The 22,384-nt window shown below is 40.0% G+C and overlaps 1 protein-coding gene across 1 annotated transcript in view; it reads left to right on the top strand.

The window, feature by feature from the left end:
- ADAM23 (ADAM metallopeptidase domain 23) overlaps window positions 1–22,384 on the top strand; it is a 199,153-nt gene that overhangs the window by 93,112 nt on the left and 83,657 nt on the right. Inside the window, exon 5 of the mRNA XM_010861278.1 lies at window positions 13,966–14,029. Coding sequence (XP_010859580.1) covers window positions 13,966–14,029 — 64 coding nt within the window. The remainder of the gene's footprint in view (window positions 1–13,965; window positions 14,030–22,384) is intronic.

Consider the following 22,384-nt stretch of genomic DNA (forward strand, 5'->3'; position numbering starts at 1 on the left):
CCTCCCAAGTGGTAATTTAAAAAATGGGTGCCACTTTGTATGAGAGTAATTTTGTAGTTTCTTGAAGAAACCACAAAATTTCTCCTTTTCCTTCCCCCTCCTCTTCCACCTCTTCTTGCTGTGTGGTATTCTTGTCTTCTGTACTGGTTTGATATTAACACAGAACAGATTGCTATATTCTGACAATTTGATGAACATATCTAATATTTAGGAAGGACCATGGTTATCATCTATAAAGGGTCCTGTATTCTATGTATGAAGGATCTCAGGATTGCACAGAATGTTGTTTCCTGACAGAAAGAGAAATCTAGGGTGGCAGCATCAAACATCTGTTCCTTTAGAGGGCCTTGCAGGCCTTGGTTCTCAGGTCAGCCAGCAGATACCACACATGCTCAGACTTTAGTAGCTCAAGAGAAGTAAAGGGTTAGGCTCCTCCTTGGTGGGGTAAGAAGAGAGGAAGAGAGCACACAGGACACCTGTGATTGTTCTACAGAGATTTTACTAAAAAAATCTAATAAAATTGCATTTTATGCTAAAATTTGCACAACAAATTTTAGGACAGATATCTGTAATTCACTGTAAAAACATTTAAAGAAATTCTGCCATTTACAGCAACATGGGCTTCCCTGGTAACCACTCAGCTGGTACAGAATCCACCTGCAATGCAGGAGACCCTGATTCGATCCCTGGGTGGGGAAGATCCCCTGGAGAAGGGATGGGCTACCCACTGCAGTATTCTTAGGCTTCCCTGGTGGCTCAGACAGTAAAGAATCTGCCTGCAATGCGGGAGACCTTCATTCGATCCCTGGGTTGGGAAAATCCCCTGGAGGAGAGCATGGCAACCCACTCCAGTTTTCTTACCTGGAGAATCCCCATGGACAGAGGAGCCTGGCGGGCTATAGTCCATGGGGTCGCAAAAAGCTGGACATGACTGAAGTGACTAAGCACAGCACAGCACAGCAACGTGGATAGACGTGGAGGGCTTTATGTTAATGAAGTCAGAGAAAGACAAATACCACATGGTATCACTTACATGTGGAATCTAAACAATCTAGTTAATGTAACAAAAAAGAAGCAGATTCACAGATACAGAAAACAAACTAGTGGGTACTGGCTGGGAGGGGAGGGTGGGTCAAGACAGGGGTAGAGGAGTAGGAGGTAAAAACTATTAGGCGTAAGGTAGGCTCAAGGATGTATAGTACAACACAGGAGAATATAGCCAATATTCTGTGATAACTGTAATGGAAAATAACCTTTAAAAACTGTATAAAAATAAAAAACTGCATTAATACAAATAAAAAGGATATGGAAAATTTAAGTAAAAATGAATTAATCTTTAAATTTTGGTAATCATTTCTTTATCTAACTTCATCTGCTTTCTTTTTTCCTTTTTGCTTCTCATTCAGTCTTCAGCCATTAATTGAATGATTGAAAGAAAGTTAAAGCTACAGGTTTTCATATGTGGAAAGGCCTTTTCTTAATGTCTTTGTTGATCTCATGCCGTTCTCTCCTGCTGCTCACATTAATTACTTTGCAGATGGCTCTAATTGACCCAGTAAAAGAACCTTATCTGTGTTCAGTCCTTCCCAGGCTTTAAAGACTCTGCAGCTTCTGAAGACATAGAATGCAGTGCTTATGCTCAGCTCTTCCTAGTCTGAGTACTTGGTCCTAGAGTTCCCTTTCCTTAGGAGGTTTGAACATCTCTGCTTAAACCTGTGTCCTGTCTGGTCCTGATCCTGCTTTTAAACACCATCACCCCATGCCTGATGCCCTAGCCACTGGACTTCTAGCCACTCCCAGAATATCCTCTCTGGCTGCACACTTTGATCCCTGTCTATGTTACCTGCTCCTTCCTGCCTACTTCCCTATCTGTATTTTGTCCTGAATCTACCCTGGCCTTGTTTTCTTTTCTTTTTCTTTTTTTTTTCAGATTTATTTCTTTTTGGCTGCCCTGGGTCTTCATTGCTGCACATGCGTTTTCTGTAGTTATGGCAGGTGGAGGCTGCTCTCTAGTCGTCTCTCATTGCAGTGGCATCTCTTTTTGCAGAGCATGGTCTCTAGATGCGTGGGCTTAGTTGCTCCCAGGAAGCCCGGACCAGGGGTTGAACCTGTGTCCCCTGCATTTGCAGGCGGATTCTTAACCACTAGACCACCAGGGAAGCCCTGGCCCTATTTTCTCATTGCAAAGCTCCCAATCATCTTGAAAGTGAAAGTCAGATCAGATCAGATCAGATCAGCCGCTCAGTCGTGTCCGACTCCTTGCGACCCCATGAATCGAAGCACGCCAGGCCTCCCTGTCCATCACCAACTCCCGGAGTTCACCCAGACTCATGTCCATCGAGTCAGTGATGCCATCCAGCCATCTCATCCTCTGCCGTCCCCTTCTCCTCCTGCCCCCAATCCCTCCCAGCATCAGAGTCTTTTCCAATGAAAAGACTCTTCGCATGAGGTGGCCAAAGTACTGGAGTTTCAGCTTTAGCATCAGTCCTTCCAATGAACACCCAGGACTGATCTCCTTCAGAATAGACTGGTTGGATCTCCTTGCAGTCCAAGGGACTCTCAGGAGTCTTCTCCAACACCACAGTTCAGAAGCATCAATTCTTCGGCGCTTAGCCTTCTTCACAGTCCAACTCTCACATCCATACATGACCACAGGAAAAACCATAGCCTTGACTAGACGAACCTGTGTCCAACTCTGCAACCTCATGGACTATTCAGTCCATGAAATTCTCCAGGCCAGAATACTGGAGTGGGTAGCCTTTCCCTTCTCCAGGGAATCTTCCCAACCCAGGGATCGAACCCAGGTCTCCCACATTGCAGGTGGATTCTCTATCAGCTGAGCCACAAGGGAAGCCCACCCAATCATCTTAGTTGAAATTAGTTTGCCCTTTTGGGGAAGCTTGATGGTTTACTGTTTATGATATTAGGGTATCTGCTGTCCAGTCTTATTTTAGCTGTGAGATTATAGTCACCTTGAGGGTAGGGATTGCAGTTTGTTTCTTTTCCTGTCCCCACCCCAACCTCCTTGTGTTCAGGGATTATTGATCACACTGAGTTGAGGGGACAGAAGTAGCCAGGCTAGCCGCTGCCCCCAGCGTGGTTGGTGGTAGTTGTCATCGCCTGTAACTCTTTTCTTTACCTGTGCTTGAATTTGGTCACTATTTAATTAGTTAATTAATCAATCCTCTTCCTGAAGAGCTGTGTTTCCCTTCCTTTAAGAAAATATAACTTGTGGTTTCTCAAGGAAAATGTATATTCATTGTAAAACTTTAGGAATTATGGGTAAGGAAAGAAAGAAAAACCTTTGAAAATTCTACAGGAAGGAAGCCTACAATTATATTTGTGTATCTTTGCAGATTTTTTTTGTGTATGTGAATATACACATACAGTCATACTTTTAAAAAGTTACTGAACATATCATAGTATTTTCTTATTTGCTTTTTTTTTTGGATGTGGTATTATGAGCATTTTTCCCATGTTTTCAAGCATCTGTAAAAACATATTTTTTTAAAATTTAGTTTTTATTAAAAAAATTTTTTTTTTCTTATGTTTGGCTGCTCTGGGTCTTCACTGTGGCACGCAGCTTTTTCCTAGTTTTAGCCACACTCGGGGGCTTCTCTAGTTGTGGAGCTCAGGCTCTAGAGCACGTGGGCTTAGTTGCCCTGCCACATGTGGGAACTTAGTTCCCTGACCAAGGAATTGAACCCGAGTCCCCTGCATTGGAAGGCAGATTCTTAACCACTGGACCACCAACAAAGACCCCTGTAAAAACACATTTAAACCTATTCGCATTTACATCATCTGCAGAGAAGAGCTCCATGGGTATCTGTGTGTTTGTTTTTGTTTAGTTACTTCCTCAGGAAACCTTTATGAGTAGCACCTAAAAGGTTATAGAACTTATGGATTTAAGGCGAAAGTGCTTTCAGGACTTTTAATGGCTATTGTAAGTTGCCCCTGCGTGCTCAGTGGTGTGTCCAACACTTTGTGGCCTCTTGGACTGCAGCCCGCCAGGCTTCTCTGTCCATGGGATTTTCCAGGCAAGAATACTGGAGTGGGTTGCTGTTTCCTTCTCCGGAGGATCTTCCTGACCCAGGGATCGAACCCAATGTCTCCTACATTTGCAGGAGAGTCACCTGGCAAGTTCAAGTTGCCCCCTAGAAAAGCATATTAATTCATGTTCCCAACAGTACTGAAGTGCCAATTTACCTCCAAATCTAGCTCCTATTATTCATTTTTTATTTTCTAAACTGATGGGAGAAAATGGTCTCTTACAGCAGTTTTGATTTACAGGTGTTTTATTACTAATGCAATGGTAGATTTGTATATAATTCATCACCATTAGCACTTGCTTTCTTTTTTCTGTGGACTGCATTTTGTACATAATCTTTTGTGTATCATCTGCCCATGTCATTTGCCTTCTTTTTGTTGGGTTGTTTGTTTTTGTTTTGGCTTCTTAAAAAATAGCAACTCTTTGTTTTTCATGTGCTTATTTTTTCTCAGTTTGCCCTGACATTGTTTATGATATTTTAAAATTTAACTTGTGGAAATTTTAAAAAAATGTATAGTCTTATCTGTTATTAAAGTTATTTCTGAGTTTAAGATCATGCACTAAGCAATCTCTTCTTCCTACCATTCAGTTATATTTTTTATAGTAAATTGATTTTAAAACATACATACCTTTAATGTATATATTGTTATTTGGTGTAAGATCTACTGTAGAGATCTAATTTTCCCCAAAAGTTTAGTCAGTTGTTCCAAGCCTATTTATTCTTTATTGATTTTCTTCTTTACCAATTTAAAATGTCATTATTTTCATGTATTACATCTTTTATATGAACTGTACTTTCTGTTTGTCCTTTGGAGTGTCCATCTAATCAGACCAGCGCTCGGTATTTCATTTACTGTTGTAGTAATGTAAGGTCCTATTGTTATCCCTCTTTTGAAACCAAATGGGTTGTCATAAACATTTATTCTTTAAAATAAACTTTAAAACACTTTTGTCAAGTTAAACAAACTTTCTGAGATTTTGTTTGGAATTACATTAAAGGTATAGAGTATATGTTCATCTATACATATGTGTGTAAATATTCACATCCATAATACATATATAACATTTGTTGCCACTGTTATCGTTGTTAGTAGAAACTTTTTCCCTGGATTATTTCTAGGTTATTCTTGCTTGTGCACATAGAATTGTATTTTGTTTTTGCATGTGTATCTTATAACTGGCTATCTTAGTTAGCTCTTACTATTTTTGGTAGTCTTTCCATTCGTTTCGTTTTTATCTTTTTGACTATTTCACCCATACCTGGGAAGAATGAACACTGTGTAAACGAATGGAAAGTTTACCCCTATAGACTGAAAAATAAAAGAAGTAGGGAGATCTTGTCTTGGGAGATGACAAAAACTTTAGTTGGAAGGTAGTTTTTTCTTCTAGACAAAGTTCCAAGAAGGCAAGACTGATAATGGATCTATGTCTATTTCTGTAAAGTTTCACTGCACGTGAAGCCTGGTTGGATAGTTTTCTAAAGAAATATTAGGCAGGTCAGAAAAGAACCTGAATTAGCAATATTCAGCAAGCTATAATATTCATTATCAATTTTGAAAATGGTACGCCAAAGCATTTCAGTTATGTATAACTGTGTTCAAAGATATGCTATCTTTATTTGGATTCACTTTTCCCTGTGTTTAAAATTGTTCTTGTTTCATGACATTGGGGTCAAACCACTTGTGTGAAAGTAACTGCAGTTCTATCATAGAGGAATCTCAGAATTACTGATGTACTTACAGAGATAGTGGCAGCCACACTAAGAATGTGTTAACTCCCTCAAATCATGTGGCTTAAAAGTTAGGGAGGAGGAATTAAGCATCTTTCATTCTTATATGTGGTCTTTCCTTGTGGCTTAGCTGGTAAAGAATCCGCCTGCAATGTGTTCCCTGGGTTGGGAAGATCCTGTGGAGAAGGGAACAGCTACCCACTCCAGTATTTTGGCCTGGAGAATTCCATGGACTGTATAGTCCTTGGGGTCTCAAAGAGACATACGTGACTGAGCGACTTTCACTTTCACTTTCATTCTTGGGTAATGTAAAATGTCTCTGTTGATTGATGCTATTCCTCTGAGAACTCTTTTAAAAAAAATTTATTTGTTTTTAATTGAAGGATAATTGCTTTACAATATTGTGTTGATTTCTGCCATATATCCACATGAACCAGACATATATATATATGTATATCCCCTCCGTCTTGAACCTCCCTGTCATCTCCCACCCCATCCCACTCCTCAGGTTGTCAGAGCACCGGTTGGAGCTCCTTGAGTCATACAGTAAATCCCCACTGGTTATCTATTTTACGTATGTTAGTGTTTACATTTCCATGCTCCTCTCTCCATTTGTCTAAGCCTCTGCTTCCCTCACTGTTTACACAAGTCTGTTCTCTATGTCTGCATCTCCATTGCTGCCCTGCACATAGGTTCATCAGTACTGTCTTTCTAGATTCCATATATGTGCTTTAGTATGTGATATTTGTTTTTCTCTTTCTGACTTACTTCACTCTGTGTAATAGGCTTAGGTTCATCCACCTCATTAGAACTGACTCAAATGCATTCCTTTTTATGGCTCCTCAGAGAACTCTTAATTGACTCCTTTTATCTGCTGATCAGGCCAGCTTGCATGGAGGTTCTCAGCTTTTACATCATCTCAGGTTTATCCCTCGGAGAAGGCAATGGCAACCCACTCCAGTCCTCTTGTCTGGAAAATCCCATGGACGGAGGAGCCTGGTAGGCTGCAGTCCATGGGGTCGCTAAGAGTCAGACATGACTGAGCGACTTCACTTTCACTTTTCACTTTCATGCATTGGAGAAGGAAATGGCAACCCACTCCAGTGTTCTTGCCTGGAGAATCCCAGGGATGGGGGAGCCTGGTGGGCTGCTGTCCATGGGGTTGCACAGAAGCGACTTAGCAGCAGCAGCAGCGAGTTTATCCCTTACTTCTCTGCTAATTCCTCTTCTCTCTACTGCCTTAACTATTAACTTAAAAGGTTTTAAGTTTCTTACTCTTATTGTGTTGACCAAAAAGTTAGTTACAGAAGAACTCAAACGAACTTTTTGGACAACCTAGTATTTTATATGGTGTTCTTAACTGTATTATGGTGCACGGGCCATCGCTTATGAGTGCCTACACATTACAGTACTGCAGCCTCTCCTGTGGTTCAGGAACTCATTGAATTCCTGTGGTGACCCTCAGAGAAGCTCACATCTCTACAGCTTGCTTGTACTAGGAGTAGTCTCCGCCCCCAACTCCAATCCTGTGAAGTACACCCACATTCTCCAGCCCTGGCCTAGCATGCCGTCACTGACTTAACACCAAGCCTCAATTCAACCTGCAATTACTTTCACCCACTTAACATATCATTTCTATACTCTCAAATCCAAACCTCTCCATGTCTACAATCTTTGAACACAGCTTTAAAATTCTCACTGTATTGTTTACACTCAAAGGAGTATATAGTTTCTAGCTGAAATAACTTTTGGTATTAAAAATTATTTCAGTTGGGTTGAGTCTAACTTTTTCTTAAAACTTGAGAAAAGTGGTGGTTGAAGAATCTTCTTACAATCTTTGTTGTTTTCAAAAAGGAAAGCACCATGAGGATAATAGTAAATTTACAAGCTTCCACTTGTATGAATGTACTAAGTTTAAAGTCTATATCTCTCCTCATTACAATTCAGAGTGATAATTTAATGAATTAAAAGTTAGGTGTATAAAAGGAAAAAAGTAAAACTGATGGAAAGAGGGAGCAGGCATGGTGCTTTGTTGTCCAAAACTGTTCTCCTTGATGCCCCATGAAGCTGAGACTCTCCATAGTGCTCAGCATTTATTGTTATCAAATAAACGAATATGTTACCAACCTGGGTCCTTGGACTTTTTCATCAGTAGAAATTGATAAGAGGGCAGATGAGAATTCCAGGCAAGGCTTTATTGAAACTTGTGCTGTAGCATGAGAGAACGAAAACAAGTAACAGGTACTCTTGCTTGCTCTCCACGGAGGGCAGGCTGGTTCCTCAAATAGGGTGAGGGGAGGGTGCACCAGTGAGTGGGTGGGGCTGGAGGGGTAGCTTAGGAGGTCTGCCTACCCCGTTGCTGATGCTGCGTGCAGGGATCACATGCAGTACCTTGCTTTTGCTCCCGGCACCTCCATCATGGTAGTTGGTTCGTGGCCTTTTTGTATGTTATTGCTCATAATTGCTCCCACTGCAGCAGGTGTGTAGTTATTTTTAGTCTCTTATGGTTTCTTGTATTTTGTTGTCCAGGTGCAAATTGCAAGCACCCTGGAAAAGGGTCCCAGGTCCCAGCCTACTTCAAGTGTAACACCTGGTGGGCTGAAGGGCAGACCTCCAGGGTGAGTCTGTTAGGAGCCATGTAGGATGCTCAGGGATCCTAATACTGAGGAGTTAAAAGTTGTCAAGCAGAAGATAATCAGATGAGTGAATTTCCATTATGAAAATTGGCATCGGTGACACTCCTTTCTTTTCTAGACATAGTCTTTCACTGTTCACGCAAATATTGACCTCTGTTCCAGTCCTAATATGAAAACATATGGAAGTAATTTACATATTTTACCACCTCGAATGGAATTAGGATATTAGTGATACTGTTTCTTTAAGAGCAAAGACATTGAGTGGCAAGGAGAATGGCTGGTCAGGACCTGACAGATCCAGTGTATCGTGGTGAATGTAGATTCACAGATTTCTGGTTTCTGCATCTCAAACTGCTCATTCTCCTCTGACGTACTTCCTGACGTCAAGTGCTGAGAGAGAGAGAGATCCTAAGTCTGTCCAAAAACAGTGGCCATGTAAAACCCAGAAGCAGCTGGAGAAGGAGACATGTTCACAGTCTACTGGCTTAGTAACATCTCAGCTTTGGGGTATTTTTCACCTTGTAGACTAGCCTAACCTTCTCTGTAGAACTTAATGTGTGTACCTGAAATTTGGCCCTTAGGCAGAGTAACCATATGTCCCCATTTTTCCAGGACAGTCCTTCCTGGTTTATGTCTGTTGTCCTGGAATAATTATTAATATGCCTCTTTCTGTATCCTGATTTGGATGATAAATCATATGGCCAGCCAGTGCTTCAGCCTTGGTGCTTGCTACTGTTCTTCTAGACTTTTCCCCTAGCTCTGCTGGTGAAGGAATGCTGTATGGGCCTCAGGTCCCTCCAAAAGAGATTATTCTCAATTTCCTAATCAGAGGTGTAGACTGAGGGATCATTTCATTAATTGAAGTGAATGCAGATTTCAAAACTGGAAGAGACTTTAGAGATCGGTAGTTTGACTACTTTTTCAAGGAAGTAAATGATCTTTAACTGACTTAGAACAAATGACTTTCTTGTGGTCCGATGTTTGTCTTTCCTAGTAGTCTTCCTTAGAGTGCAAGGGTCTTGTTCTCTATGTCATCTCTTTCTAAACAAATTAGTTTGCTTGATGAACCCACTCATAGCCTATCATGACCAGGATGGTCCAAAAGAAAGCATATAGTTCTTTCTTTCTTTAAATGATTCAAGTTATTTTCCAAAGAAGTCATTCACTCTTCTTCCTTAATGACTTTTCCAGGCTCTAGGGATTCTTGGTAAGTAACTTCCAGTTACTCAGATCCTCCCTTGGCTTTTCCATAATGAACCTCCCTGGAGGAATGTAAGGTATAGACTTTTGGAGTTTTGACCACCTGACTGTTCATATATCTTCTTTCATTAGACACACCATCTCAAACTCAAGGACGCCAACAGATATTTATATAGGCCAAACTTCTCTTTGTATGAATTTTCAATGTCTAGATCTTAATAGCAGTTCTCTCTGTATATTTGTTGATGATTCTGAAATTCTTTCAACATAAATTTATAAAACTTTTTCTTGTGATACATACTGGAATTAGGATCATTTTGAGCATGTTTCAAAATAAAGATGAAATCTGAGAATTAACAGTGTAATATTTTGTCTTTTACCCATGGTATGGTCTAATATAAAATGAGTGACTTTCCTAAGAAGCTGTTCTCCAAATCACGATGTAGGAACCTAGACGGCATCCACCTTGTAGCTATGCCATCTGGGACGTATGACTTCAGAATTCCAGGGAAGAGAGAGCTCTGATAGTCATGCCTGGATTTTAATGTTCAAACTGGAAGTGTGGACATCACTTCCACTCATATCTCTTGAGCCTAAATTCAATCTCTTGATCCCATCCTAAATGCTGGGAAAGCTATGAAATGTAGTCTTACCATGCCGGGAAGAAAGACAAAATGCGATTGGGTGGATACTCAGCATTATTTCTGCCACAGTCTCCTCCGTCATTGCTATGACTCTTGGTTCGTTGCCATGTTTAAATAGTCTTGCCATTCTCTTGCTCTTGGAGTTCAGCATCTTCAAGGTGCTTACATCTGTTCTTCATATGTTGAATAAAATCATATTGTCTGACTTTAGAGTTCAGGTTCTCTTCACTACCTTTGTGCAGATTCACCATGAAGGTGCTGGGTGAGAGGATTCCATAACAATACCAAAAGAGAATTTCCTTATTCCAGCTCTTCCACTCTCTTCCATCTTGCTTTGAACTTCCATCCTACATTTATCTCTTTACTTCCAAAGGCCACCTCTCTTTCACCAGATAACCTGCATGAGAAGCACTATAGTAGCTGGGGTCTATAGCTTTTCTGTGACTTAAATGCCTAGAAAAAGGATGTATATTTCAGAATTTAAAATGTTCAGAAATTCCTTTTCATCAGTTCCCTCACATTATCAGATAACTCAGAACCAAACGCCTAGTTGGCTGATCATCAAAGTAAAATGACAGTTTATACTTGGAACCGTAATTGTTAAGTAGATCAGTATTGGACTGTTAGAACAGTCTGTTCCCGACAGGAAATTCTGCTAGGGAAACTGCAGAGGGCAGAGGTGGAGGGAAGGCCTTGGAGAGCATCTGCAGGCAGAGATTGCCAGACAGCTTATCTTCAGGCGTACAGAGATACAGATGACCTGCTTTTTCTTTGCAGGGTGTGGCTGGAGACAGGGCACCACACCACTAGCTGTTCAGTTCTTTTTCTCCAGTGTTACTTGTCCCTCACTGAAAAGTCTTGTTTTGAAATCACATTAAGACTTTTATAATGAGATTACATTTCAGTTGACATTAATTCACCTTCAGGAAGATTACAAATGCCATTTTAGGATGAGATGGCGAATCTCATACGTTTGTGCTGATTTGCTTAGTTTCGGTCTGGGAGAGTAGCATGCTTCATCCCACCTTTCCAGCACACGGTGTGGGCCTGGCATGGAGTGGATGTTCGTAGATGTTCGCTCACTCAGCAAATGTTGATTAGGCACCTGCTATGCACCAGGCATCATGCCAGGTGCTGGGGACACTGTGATAAGTGAAAGAAACCGTTTTAAGGCAGAGATGGCTCTGGTCAGACAGGAGGAAAGGGTGGTGCAAGTCAGGATGTGGTGCTATTTATAGGAGGCGGGAGAGAGGAGCACCTCTGTCACAGGGAGCATATGGTCTTAGGTCTGTCTCTATTTGTCATAGGCTCCTAGAAAAGTGGCTATTTCTCTTCTTTAAGATTCTCACATGTGGGAGATAGTAGAAATAGGTATGTCTGTGGTGGGCAAAAGACCTTGAAAAGAGAGAAATATGGTAAAGTGACCTTTATCATATCTAGTGGTTAGTGGTTAGAATGTTATTATCTGCTTTTGTAATTACAAGCAAAAGTAGGGGGTCTAAAATAGGCTTGTTTTCAACTGTTAGACATGCTCCAGGGATGGTGTGGTTGAGGATTTTGAAAATAATGAATTACCTGTAGAGAGAGGTAATTAAAATGCAGTTAGTGCAGCCTCTCTGCCTCGTGGTGTTGTGGAAATATTCCTGGGAGAAATGTTGTCATCAACAACCCTGCTTATGCACATTCATGGTGCTGACTTCATTAACTAGAACTGAAAGAAGTTTCTGCACTGTGTCAGGTTCTCCCAAGTATAGAGAGCTGAGAACTGTCATTGAAGAAAGTGAAAGTGAAAGTCGCTCAGCCGTGTCTGACTCTTTGCGACCTAATTTTCCAAGCCAGAATGCTGGAGTGGGTAGCCTTTCTTCCCAACCCAGGGGTTGAACCCAGGTTTCCCACATAGCAGGTGGATTTGCTACCAGCTGAGCCCCACAAGGGAAGCCCAAGAATACTGGAGTGGGTAGGCTATTCCTTCTCCAGCGGATCTTCCCAACCCATCAATCGAACAAGGGTCTCCTGCCTTGTAGGCGGATTCTTTACCAGCTGAGCTACAAGGGAAGCTTCTGTCATTACTTCTGCTATTACTGAGATTTTGAGAAGGGAATGAGTAGATGGTACCGTAAGTTGTTAGTTTCAAATGTAGAATTTTCAATAGACACACATTTGATTAGTAATTTCAATAGAAAAACCTGTCCAAGATACAAGCATCTGCCTTATTTCTGTGTTGTTGTCCTTCAGCTCACACCAGAAACCAGGCTGGACCAGACGCTCATGTGACTCCCAGTTACTCTGTTGATTGGCTCCAAGCCTCCTCCAGACCCTCCACACTGGGTCATAGTAGAACCACATCAGGTGCAGCTCTCAAAATGATGCAAAATCCTTGAGTCCTCCCGTCCTTTTGTTAAAGAAGCAGTGTCGAGATTTCCCAACAAGAAAACCTACTGGTAGGCAGAGTTATGGAAGACAGAATGTCAGAGCAGGCCTTCCTGAGACATCGTCTGCTCCAGCCTTTTTTCTTACAGAAGAAATGGAGACCTAAATATAGGGCATGCCCTTGGCTCATGGTTGAATCTACTGTTGTCCTTCAGTTACCATTAGGACTAAGTGAGTTCTCCCTTGATAGTCCCTAGAACAGTGGCTGGGATGTAGTGAGTACTCGGTCAACGTGAGTGATGTCTTGTTACCATTATTTCTAGTGGTGCAGCTGAAACAGGAACCCAGATGCCCTAGCAATTCTGTGCTCATTTGGAGGCACCTATTTTGTATTTCCTACCTTGTATAAAGGGAAATGTGTTGGAGGAAGCTGAGTTAAAAATAGTGACAGCTGCAGTGCCCGTTACTGGGCACGTACTCAGCCCTGAGTTCTCATATGGGTGGTTTCATTTAATCCTGTTAGTGTCTATGCGATTCACACTCTGTTGTCTTCGTGTGACTCATGTAAAGCCTGAGTTGGGTACCTTGCCCATGGTCACACTACTAATAAGGAGCTGGGCTAGGTTTTAAACCTTGCTCTGACTTCAAAATCTACGTTCTTAACTATTATTTTATTCCAGGAGTTAGCAAACTGTGGACCACAGGCCGTATCTGGTATTTCTGCTTTTGTAATCCTCGAGTGAAGAATATTTATTAAACTTCCAAATGGTTGCAAAAAATTCAAGGAGAAAAATATTTCCTGATGGGTGAAAATTATGTGAAATTCAGATTTCACATAAATGAGGTGTTATTAGAACACAACTGTACAGCCTGTAGCAACTTACAGGATAAAATAGCAGAGTTGAATAGTGGATATACAGACCCTGTGACTTGAAAAGCCTAAAATATTTTCTGTCTGGTCTTTTCTCTGTACTCTTCCTCAATGATTGTTTTGAGTTTCCAATTAGTTAGAGTGTAACTGTGACTTTTTATAGTGCTCATCTTCTCCTGTTACCTGCCTCTTTGTTTGTTCCATAGTAACATATCAATCAAATGATGAATGTGTGTATAAAAAGAGTTCATCTTTAAATTATCCATATTTTACCCTTTTTAACAGATGGAGGAGTGATTTGTTGCTGGATAACATTTGGCACTGTTGATGACATCTGTTCTGCCCTTACTGTGGACAGGAGAGCTTTGTGGTTTACATAACTCTCACATCCATTTATTGAGCTGGTTATTTTTACAACCGCCAAGTATGTTAGATATGGAAATCACTGTATTTTCTTTCCTTTGTAGTGGTTTGCTGTCTTCTGATTATGTGGAGATTCACTATGAAAATGGGAAACCACAGTACTCTAAGGTATGGTCACCAGCATATGGACATCCTATAGTATAAATATTCTTATTCATAGAACACTGTTCATTGCACACTGCATTGTTTTGCTATCTGTCTCACTAAAATACTGTGGCCTCTTATAAAAGCTATTATTTTTAAATTTAATATACATTTAGGAGAAATTTATTAAAATTTACAAATGTTTGAGATAACATTAAATGCTCCAGTCAATAAGGAAATGTTCATTGTTTTGGTTATGTAAGTGGATGGTATCAAGACTTCTCCAGTTCCAGGGCAGCACCAGGCTCATGGTCAGAGAAACTGAATGATCAGACTGGAGGGGCTGTTAGAGTGACTGTTTAGTCCAAGGGACTTTGGTGCCCAAGGACAGAGGACAGATGGGAAAAGGAAAATATAGGGAACATTCTCCCTGTCAGTCTTCACAATAGTTCTGTGACGTGGGCATTATTATTCCTGTTGTGCAGAGGAAGAAATGGAGGCAGAAAGAGGACAAATAAACCTTCTCATGGCCACCAAGCATTGTAATATCAATGCAATTCGGTGCTTGATTTCCTTCATTGGAGATTAACTGTTCTTTTCATAGAGAATCGATAAGGAAACGTGGATTTAGATTAAACAAGAGAGAGATTACTTGTATGTAAGGAACACAGTTGATCTCCCCCAGTCAGGGTGAAAATTCCTGGAATGGCTGCATCCAGAGACTCTGAGTTGTAGGAAGGTTATGGAGCACCTCTGAGCATAAGGTGTGTCCACGGATGCCTCAGGCATGGGATGCAAGCAGAGAAACAAAATAAGGTGGGGAAACATTACTGGATTTTGTTTCTTGATTGCTAATGAGCACTGGCACAAAAGTGTGGGCTTGCTGGGTTGTACAGTGTGAGGAACTGGGCTGGGCCATCTTATATCCTCTCCACAGATATTTCTAGGTAGCCTGAACTGAATACTGCCCAAGGGTCATGGCATTTTTTAGGATTTATAACTGCCCACCTAATAGTGGGCACATTTGTAATTTGATGTATGTTCCAAACCTTTGAATTTTATGCCTCAGATTAAGAACTTCCATGTATTACTCTCACTAGTCTGTCGCTTCTCGCCTTAGGCTGCATCTTGGTGGGGGTTGTCGAATCTCCCTAAAAGTTAATGTTGGGGAAAGTGAACAGAAATGCTAAATCAAGCTTGGGAACAGTGCTGCCTGGCATTTGTACAAACCAAAGCTTCTGTCAGCTGTGCCAGTGCCGTGAGCACTGCAGATGCTGAATCATGAGTCTGGAGAAGGGAAGATTGCAAGAGACCTTTACAGACTCAGCAAATGAGCCACCTTTGCAGGCCTCTGTAACCTGATCCAAACTTCTCACTAAGAAAGTTTTTTTTTTTTTTTTAAGGAAATGGAATAGCTAATTGGCCTCCAGAGGTCATTTGAGGTCCCAAATGGAGGTCCTGTCATGGATTAGACATGTCAAATCTTGTATCAATTGTAAATGAAATTTAAAACAAAGAGTATTTTAGCACTGACAAAAGAAGTGTTCATTGCAGTTTGTTTCATGTTCATTTTTTTTTTCTTATTTATGACCCATTTTCTCCAAACAGCTTATATACTCAACCTTACTTGCTTCATATTTAATGAATAAGTGGTAACAGTCTGTTTTTTATTTGTGTGTATCTATATATATGGGCTTCCCAGGTGCCACTAGTGGTAAAGAACCCACCTGCCAATGCCAGGAGACATAAGCGATGAGGGTTTGATCCCTGGGTCAGGAAGATCCCCTGGAGAAGGGCACAGCAATCCACTCCAGTATTCCTCCCTGGAGAATCCCATGGACAGAGGAGCCTGGTGTGCCACAGTCCATAGGGTTGCAACGAGTTGGACACGACTGAAGTGACTTAGCTTACACGTAAGCCTCTCACACTCCCAAACCCGAGTTGATATGGTATACACTATCCTGTGGGAGAAATTTTTAAAAATATATATACATATTTTATTTCATGAAACAATATAAAGCAAATTTTTAATAAAATATTTCAGATTAGAACATTTTTAACAAACATGGCAATGTTCTGTGCCAATTTGTACATGCTTTGAATTAATCTAAATTACATATTGATGAAAGATAAACCATGTAAGCATACATGGATGAATGACATAAATGTATATTTCAGAAAAGAAAAATACAAATGGCTGGTAAAATTTTTATAAGAAATGCAAGTTAAAATGAGAATACAAATGGCATCTTGTAAAATGTTAAATTATCATATTTCTTAAAAAAATCATAATATCCAATAATAGTCACAGTAATATTGGTGGGAATATAAATTTGAGGAACATGTCTAGAAACAACTTGGTTACAGTTATCAGGAATCTGAAAAAAAAGTTCAAATCAAACAAATGGATCTTGAGAACTTGTTTGGAGGTTCCAGGAAGGGAATACAATTATTTATATATCCCTGATGGAAGAATGGTCGTTCTTTCAACTTCTAGGAAAATGACATTAGGATTGATAAAGGAATAAAGAAATACCCAGCTCCTCAGACCAGCAGAATACTGGAAATAACTTAGGCGATGAAACCTGCAACCAGATCATTTATATAACCCCTTTTGAGCTGTTCATTTTCCTTCTGAGAATGAAGTCCTAGGTAATAATCAACTTATACCCATAAATTTACTTGCAAAGTTTTGGTAATTTACAGTAGAACAGAGAAAATAAAATTGTTTTTAGCCTAACAATATTATAAATATTTTAACAGGCATTAAAATTTCTGCTAAACTTTTGTTTTTAAAAGATGTATAATGTTGTATCCAATTCATTTGCTATAATTTGTTTAATCCCACAATGATAGACATTTAAAATTGCTTCTAATATTTCACTGTACAAATAATTTTAAGTACTGGTGCTTAGTCACTCACTCGTGTCTGACTCTTTGTGACTGCATGGACTTTGGCCCACCAGCTCCACTATCCATGGGGATTCTCCAGGCAATAAAACTGGAGTGGGTTGCCATAACTTTAAGTAAAACCCTTCTAAATATATTTTGTGTACTTCTTTAATAATTGCTTAAGGATTACTTTCAAGAATGGAATTTTCTGGGTTAAAGAGTTGGTACATTTTTAAGGCTTTTGCTACATATTCACAGTTTTTCTTTCTAAAATTTTGTATAAATTCATACTCCTACTATCATTGCATATCTATTTTTAAAAGTGTGTCTTTAAAGTTCACATTGTGTTCCATGTTAAGAAAATCTTCATACCGAATACCAGAAAAGAAAATTAGTATATAAGAATGGCAAGTTAAATAAGCCTGTTTTTACACCTTGCAAACTTTCTTCCAAATATCTCAAATTATTTAGACAAAAGTACACACGTGCGTGCACACACACACACACACACACAGTATTATTCAAATGACGAGGGAGGAACAGAATCACTAATAGCTTATTTGGCCTTAAAGTGAAATATAAATGTGTACATTTAAAATATTCTGGGAATTAGTTTCAAACAAAATGATGAGTCACACTTCAGAGCTACTACATGTCTAGGTGTTCCCATTTCATGATGACCAAGCCCCCACCTAGTTCCCACTTTTAACTAAGAAGAGGTTAATGTCTTATGCTTTTATTTTTGTTGAATGAAAGTGAATTAAAGGGGCTTCTTTCCTTGTGAAGTGAATATAGGAACTGAGAGGTCAACAGATTAAGTAGGCAGGATAGAATAGGTGCCAGGTATTAGTAAGTGCATATGAAAGAACTTTGCTTCTGCACCAGCAGTTCCTAGCATGATGCTTTGTACACAGTATACAACAAAACAACTTTGTTGATTTGTTGGTCAACGTTATTGATGAACCTATTATCATAAGTTATTTTTTAGTGTATCAGTTCTAAAGGAGTTAGGCATCAATATAATGGTATAATAGTTCTTTTTCAATTTAGTATATTTCTATTAAATCCCTTATAGGTGAACCATTCACTTTAAATGCTTGCTAATACTTTGGTTTCTCCTCTTAGTAAAGGAACTACCAGCAGTGTAAGACTGAGTGGATAGGTAACAACGGTTCTGTCCCCACCTTCCTTGTTACTCTTCATTTTTATCGGGTGGGGATATTGTCCTTTCCTAACTGTATTTTCTCACCCTGGCTTCTTCCTATTTCTTTGCTCACTCTTGCCCAGGGAAGAAAGAACACTTTAACTGATGGGAAGGAGCTGAGCATGTCTGCATAGTCCCTTCCTCTTTTTTGGGGGGTGAGATTCACCTCCCTCCAGGAGGAACACATTTTCTCTACTTTCCCATATTCTAAGTTGTTCAGTGGCAGCCTCTATTTTTTTTGACCGCCCCACTTGGCATGCAGGATGTTAGTTTCCTGATCACGGATAGAACTTGTGCCCCCTGCAGTGGAAGTGCGGAATCCTAACCACTGGACTGCCAGAGAAGTCCCACAATTCTATTTTAATATATTAAAACTCACTGAATCACAAAAGAGTGTCTCAAAAAAAAAAAAAAAAAAACTAAAAAAAGCACAAAACCTCAGATAGGTAATGGGAGTTTATTTACCCACTGTTTCAACAAACCTGAATCCTTTGGTCCTTTAAGACTGGCTTCTTCATGAGCCTAAGTGACAAGACCATTTTTATTCATTCATTAAACAGCTGTTGATTTCACTCACTCTGATCTCACATTATTCTAGAAGCTGGATATGCAATGGTGAACCTAGCAGATAAAAGTCCCTGCCCTTGTAGGTTCTATATTCTATTCTCACCTTGGTTCTTTTCTTTGTCATCTTAATCATGTTGCCCTCCTAGAATCTGTGTGTGTGTGTGTTTCCTTATCAAGTCAGCACCATGGTCAAGCTCAAACTCACTTCTTCTATGAATGCTGAGTATTGTCAGAGGCAATGAGCTTCTGTGGGCAAGGCTCTTGGCTGGGAGGTTAAAAAAAACACTCATCCCACACTGGCTCCCTACAAAGTTATTTTAAATCTGAATAGTATAACTTGCGTGAACTACTAAAAATATATATAGCACTAAAATTTATGTAGTACAGCTATATTTATAAATGTATAAATTAGGACATGTAAATGTTTTGATACCTGGACATTTTTTCCCCTTGAGTTTAGCAAAGATAAATAATTAAACTGGTGTTGGGTTCTCAAGTTGTCCAATTCTCTGAAATATTTTTTTGTATCCTTATTTTGCAGTATTCACATTCAGGTATATGCATCCTATTTTAAGTCCTTTTGACAATGCAATAATCTCCACTTATTAGATTCTCCATTTTTGTTGAATATAAGTACCCGACAATTTTTAATCTGAAAATGCTGATGCCCCTGGAGACACATATAGACTGTCTTGTGTCGTGCATCAGGTGAGCCCTTTTTGATTCTCCTACCTGCTGTTTGCCTAGTTACAGGTCTGTGACCCCCTCAGAGGTGGTGATCTCAAAGTCTCTGACCAGTGCTCTTGAACTGTCTCAGGTCTTCCTGATTGCAGAAACACTGAAGCCTGCAGAAGTGGGATTCAGTTTAGCTTTCCACTGTCTGCGGCAGAGCCTTTTAGTACTTTGTGACTCTCTCCCTGTTTGTACACAGAGATGGCAGTGACTGTTAGGCAGCAAGGGTTTCAGCTGGCTAGTACCTTGGATGGAGGCACCCTGGGAACTGACTATCCAGTGTCTTCATTAACAAGGCCCTCCCCCTGGAAGAGGCCCCTCTGACCTGACCTGCTCCTGTCATCCTGATACCCAAGAGGGAATACTTCTCAACAGGGATTTATTTAATATGAAATACCCAAAGATCTTACTTTGTGGTGACATTAACAAAGTGCTACATAATCTGGACAGTTGCCAAATAGTATTTTTCTGGTAATGCTTCCTCAAAAACTTAGTGTAAATTAAGCAATAAGGAAGTCAGAAAGTCTTCTAATACTACTAATATTAACACTAAATTAGGACTTGCCAAATTGCGTGTAGTGTTTAATATAATTACACAAGTTAGATATTAAAGCTTTCTTATGATGATAAACATCAGGGATTAGATATTACTGCAAGTCTCAAAGTCCTGGAAGTATGGTGCTCCACATCCACATATACCGTGAACCAAACAGTTCCCTTCAGATGCTGCTGCTGCTGCTGCTGCTAAGTTGCTTCAGTTGTGTCTGACTCTGTGCGACCCCATAGACGGCAGCCCACCAGGGTCCCCCGTCCCTGGGATTCTCCAGGCAAGAACACTGGAGTGGGTTGCCATTTCCTTCTCCAATGCATGAAAGTGAAAAGTGAAAGTGAAGTCACTCAGTCGTGTCTGACTCTTAGCGACCCCATGGACTGCAGCCCACCAGGCTCCTCTGTCCATGGGGTTTTCCAGGCAAGAGTACTGGAGTGGGGTGCCATTGCCTTCTCCTCAGATGATATTCTGCCTTAATTAAAACAGATACCAAAGAGCATCAGCTTTCAGTTTTCAGTGCAAGCGAGTGAAACTGAAGTATAAGAAAAGACTTGGAAATATTTTCTGGGAAAAAAGATTATTTGCAGGAAAATATAAAAAATAGAGCTTTTTTAAGAAAGGTCAAGTAAATATGACAGTGTTTGCTGCGCACTTCTAACAGTCACCCGACTCAAGATAGCTTTTTGGTGTGACACAAAGTGCTCTATAACTGGTTTGATGGAATTTACAGTTTCCTATGGTGGTTTTTAGAATCATGGGAAGAGTCTGATATTTAATTACAGGGTATTAATTTGGATTATCAAATTACTGAAATGTGTGGTACCATTTTCCCCAACAAGTTTCAGAGTTGAATATGCAAATAGAATTTGGCAAAGTATATAGAAGTCAATATTTGTGCATGGGAGTAGATTTTTGAGAAGCAAAAGCAACACTTTACAAAATAGTAACAAGATTGTAATACCAATTTTAGAAACTAACCTTGAAACTTTACTAAAAGGAAACAAACTGAGTTGATTGGGGAGTGGTCATTTGGTATGTGGGTGCACCCTTTTATGCACTTAAATATCATCTAAGGCTATTGTAATACAGCTTAATAAGCAGTGATCAAGATGACTGTAAATCATCAATAAAAAGTCAAAGTCAATATTCTATTTAAGAAATTTGGGATTAACATATACCCACTGTATATATAAAATAATCAACAAGGACTTGCTGTATATAGGGAACTGTACTCAATATGCGTGTGTGTTAGTCACTTAGTCGTGTCTGACTCTTTGTGACCCCATGGACTGTAGCCCACCAGGTTCGTCTGTCCATGGGATTCTCCAGGCAAGAATACTGGAGTGGATTGCCATTTCCTTCTCCAGGGGATCTTCCTGACCCAGGGATCGAACCCAGGTCTCCTGCATTACGAGCGGATTCGTTACCATCTGAGCTATAGGGAAGTCCCTTCTACTCGTATATGTGTGTATAACTGAATCCTTTTGCTATGCATGTGAAACTAGTACAACATTGTAAATCAGCTATATGTGTGTGTGTGTTAGTTTCTCAGTCGTGTCCAACTCTTTGTGACCCCATTGACTGTAGCTTGCCAGGCTCCTCTATCCATGGGATTCTCCAGGCAAGAATACTGGAGTGGGTAGCCATTCCCCTCTCCAGGGTATCTTCCCAACCCAGGGATTGAACCTAGGTCTCCTGAATTGCAGGCAGGTTTTTTATCATTTGAGCCACCAGGGAAATTACATTTCAATATTAAATTAAAAAAATAGGAAACTTCTGTTTAGACAGTGTGGATTCCGTGCTTATATTTATCTCTAGTTCGTTATAGTGACATACTCAACAGTTAAGGAATTTAAAAAAGGGTATAAACCCACAAGGATTAAGAGAAGAGAAGACAGCTAAGAAGAGGTGTCCATGAGATTGTAGGAGCTAGAAAGTAGATGGATGAAGAGTAGTTGTCCTAGGTTTGAGTTTTTCTTGCTCTGCTAAGTTCCACTGGGACAAAACCAAGCAGAACCAAGCCGACTTGTGTTTCTTCACCCATAAAGCCCCAGGAATTGAAAGTACCAGAAAACAGAAAGACTGGTTGAAAGTCTACTTGGAGAAGGTACTAAATCCCTGATCTACTCCCTACCCTAGAGCCAGGCAGCCATTCCTCTGCTTTAGTAGAAGAGCTCAATTTGTAGAGAAAAATGGAAAGGAAGGGGCTTATCAGAGAAACAATAGAAGTTTCCCAGAACTGAAGTGCATGCGTTTTCTTTTTTTACTATTTTAATATATATATTATTATTACCTGCACTGACACATGCCCAAATGTGTTTCATGTGGAGTCGTAGGGTTTTTTAAAAAATTATTTTATATTGGAGTATTGTTGATTAACAATGTTGTATTAGTTTCAGGGTGTGCAGCAAAGTGATTCAGTTATACATATACA

Source organism: Bison bison, unplaced genomic scaffold (assembly GCF_000754665.1).
Source record: "Bison bison bison isolate TAMUID 2011002044 unplaced genomic scaffold, Bison_UMD1.0 scf7180017864471, whole genome shotgun sequence".
In the NCBI taxonomy this organism is placed as follows: domain Eukaryota; kingdom Metazoa; phylum Chordata; class Mammalia; order Artiodactyla; family Bovidae; genus Bison; species Bison bison.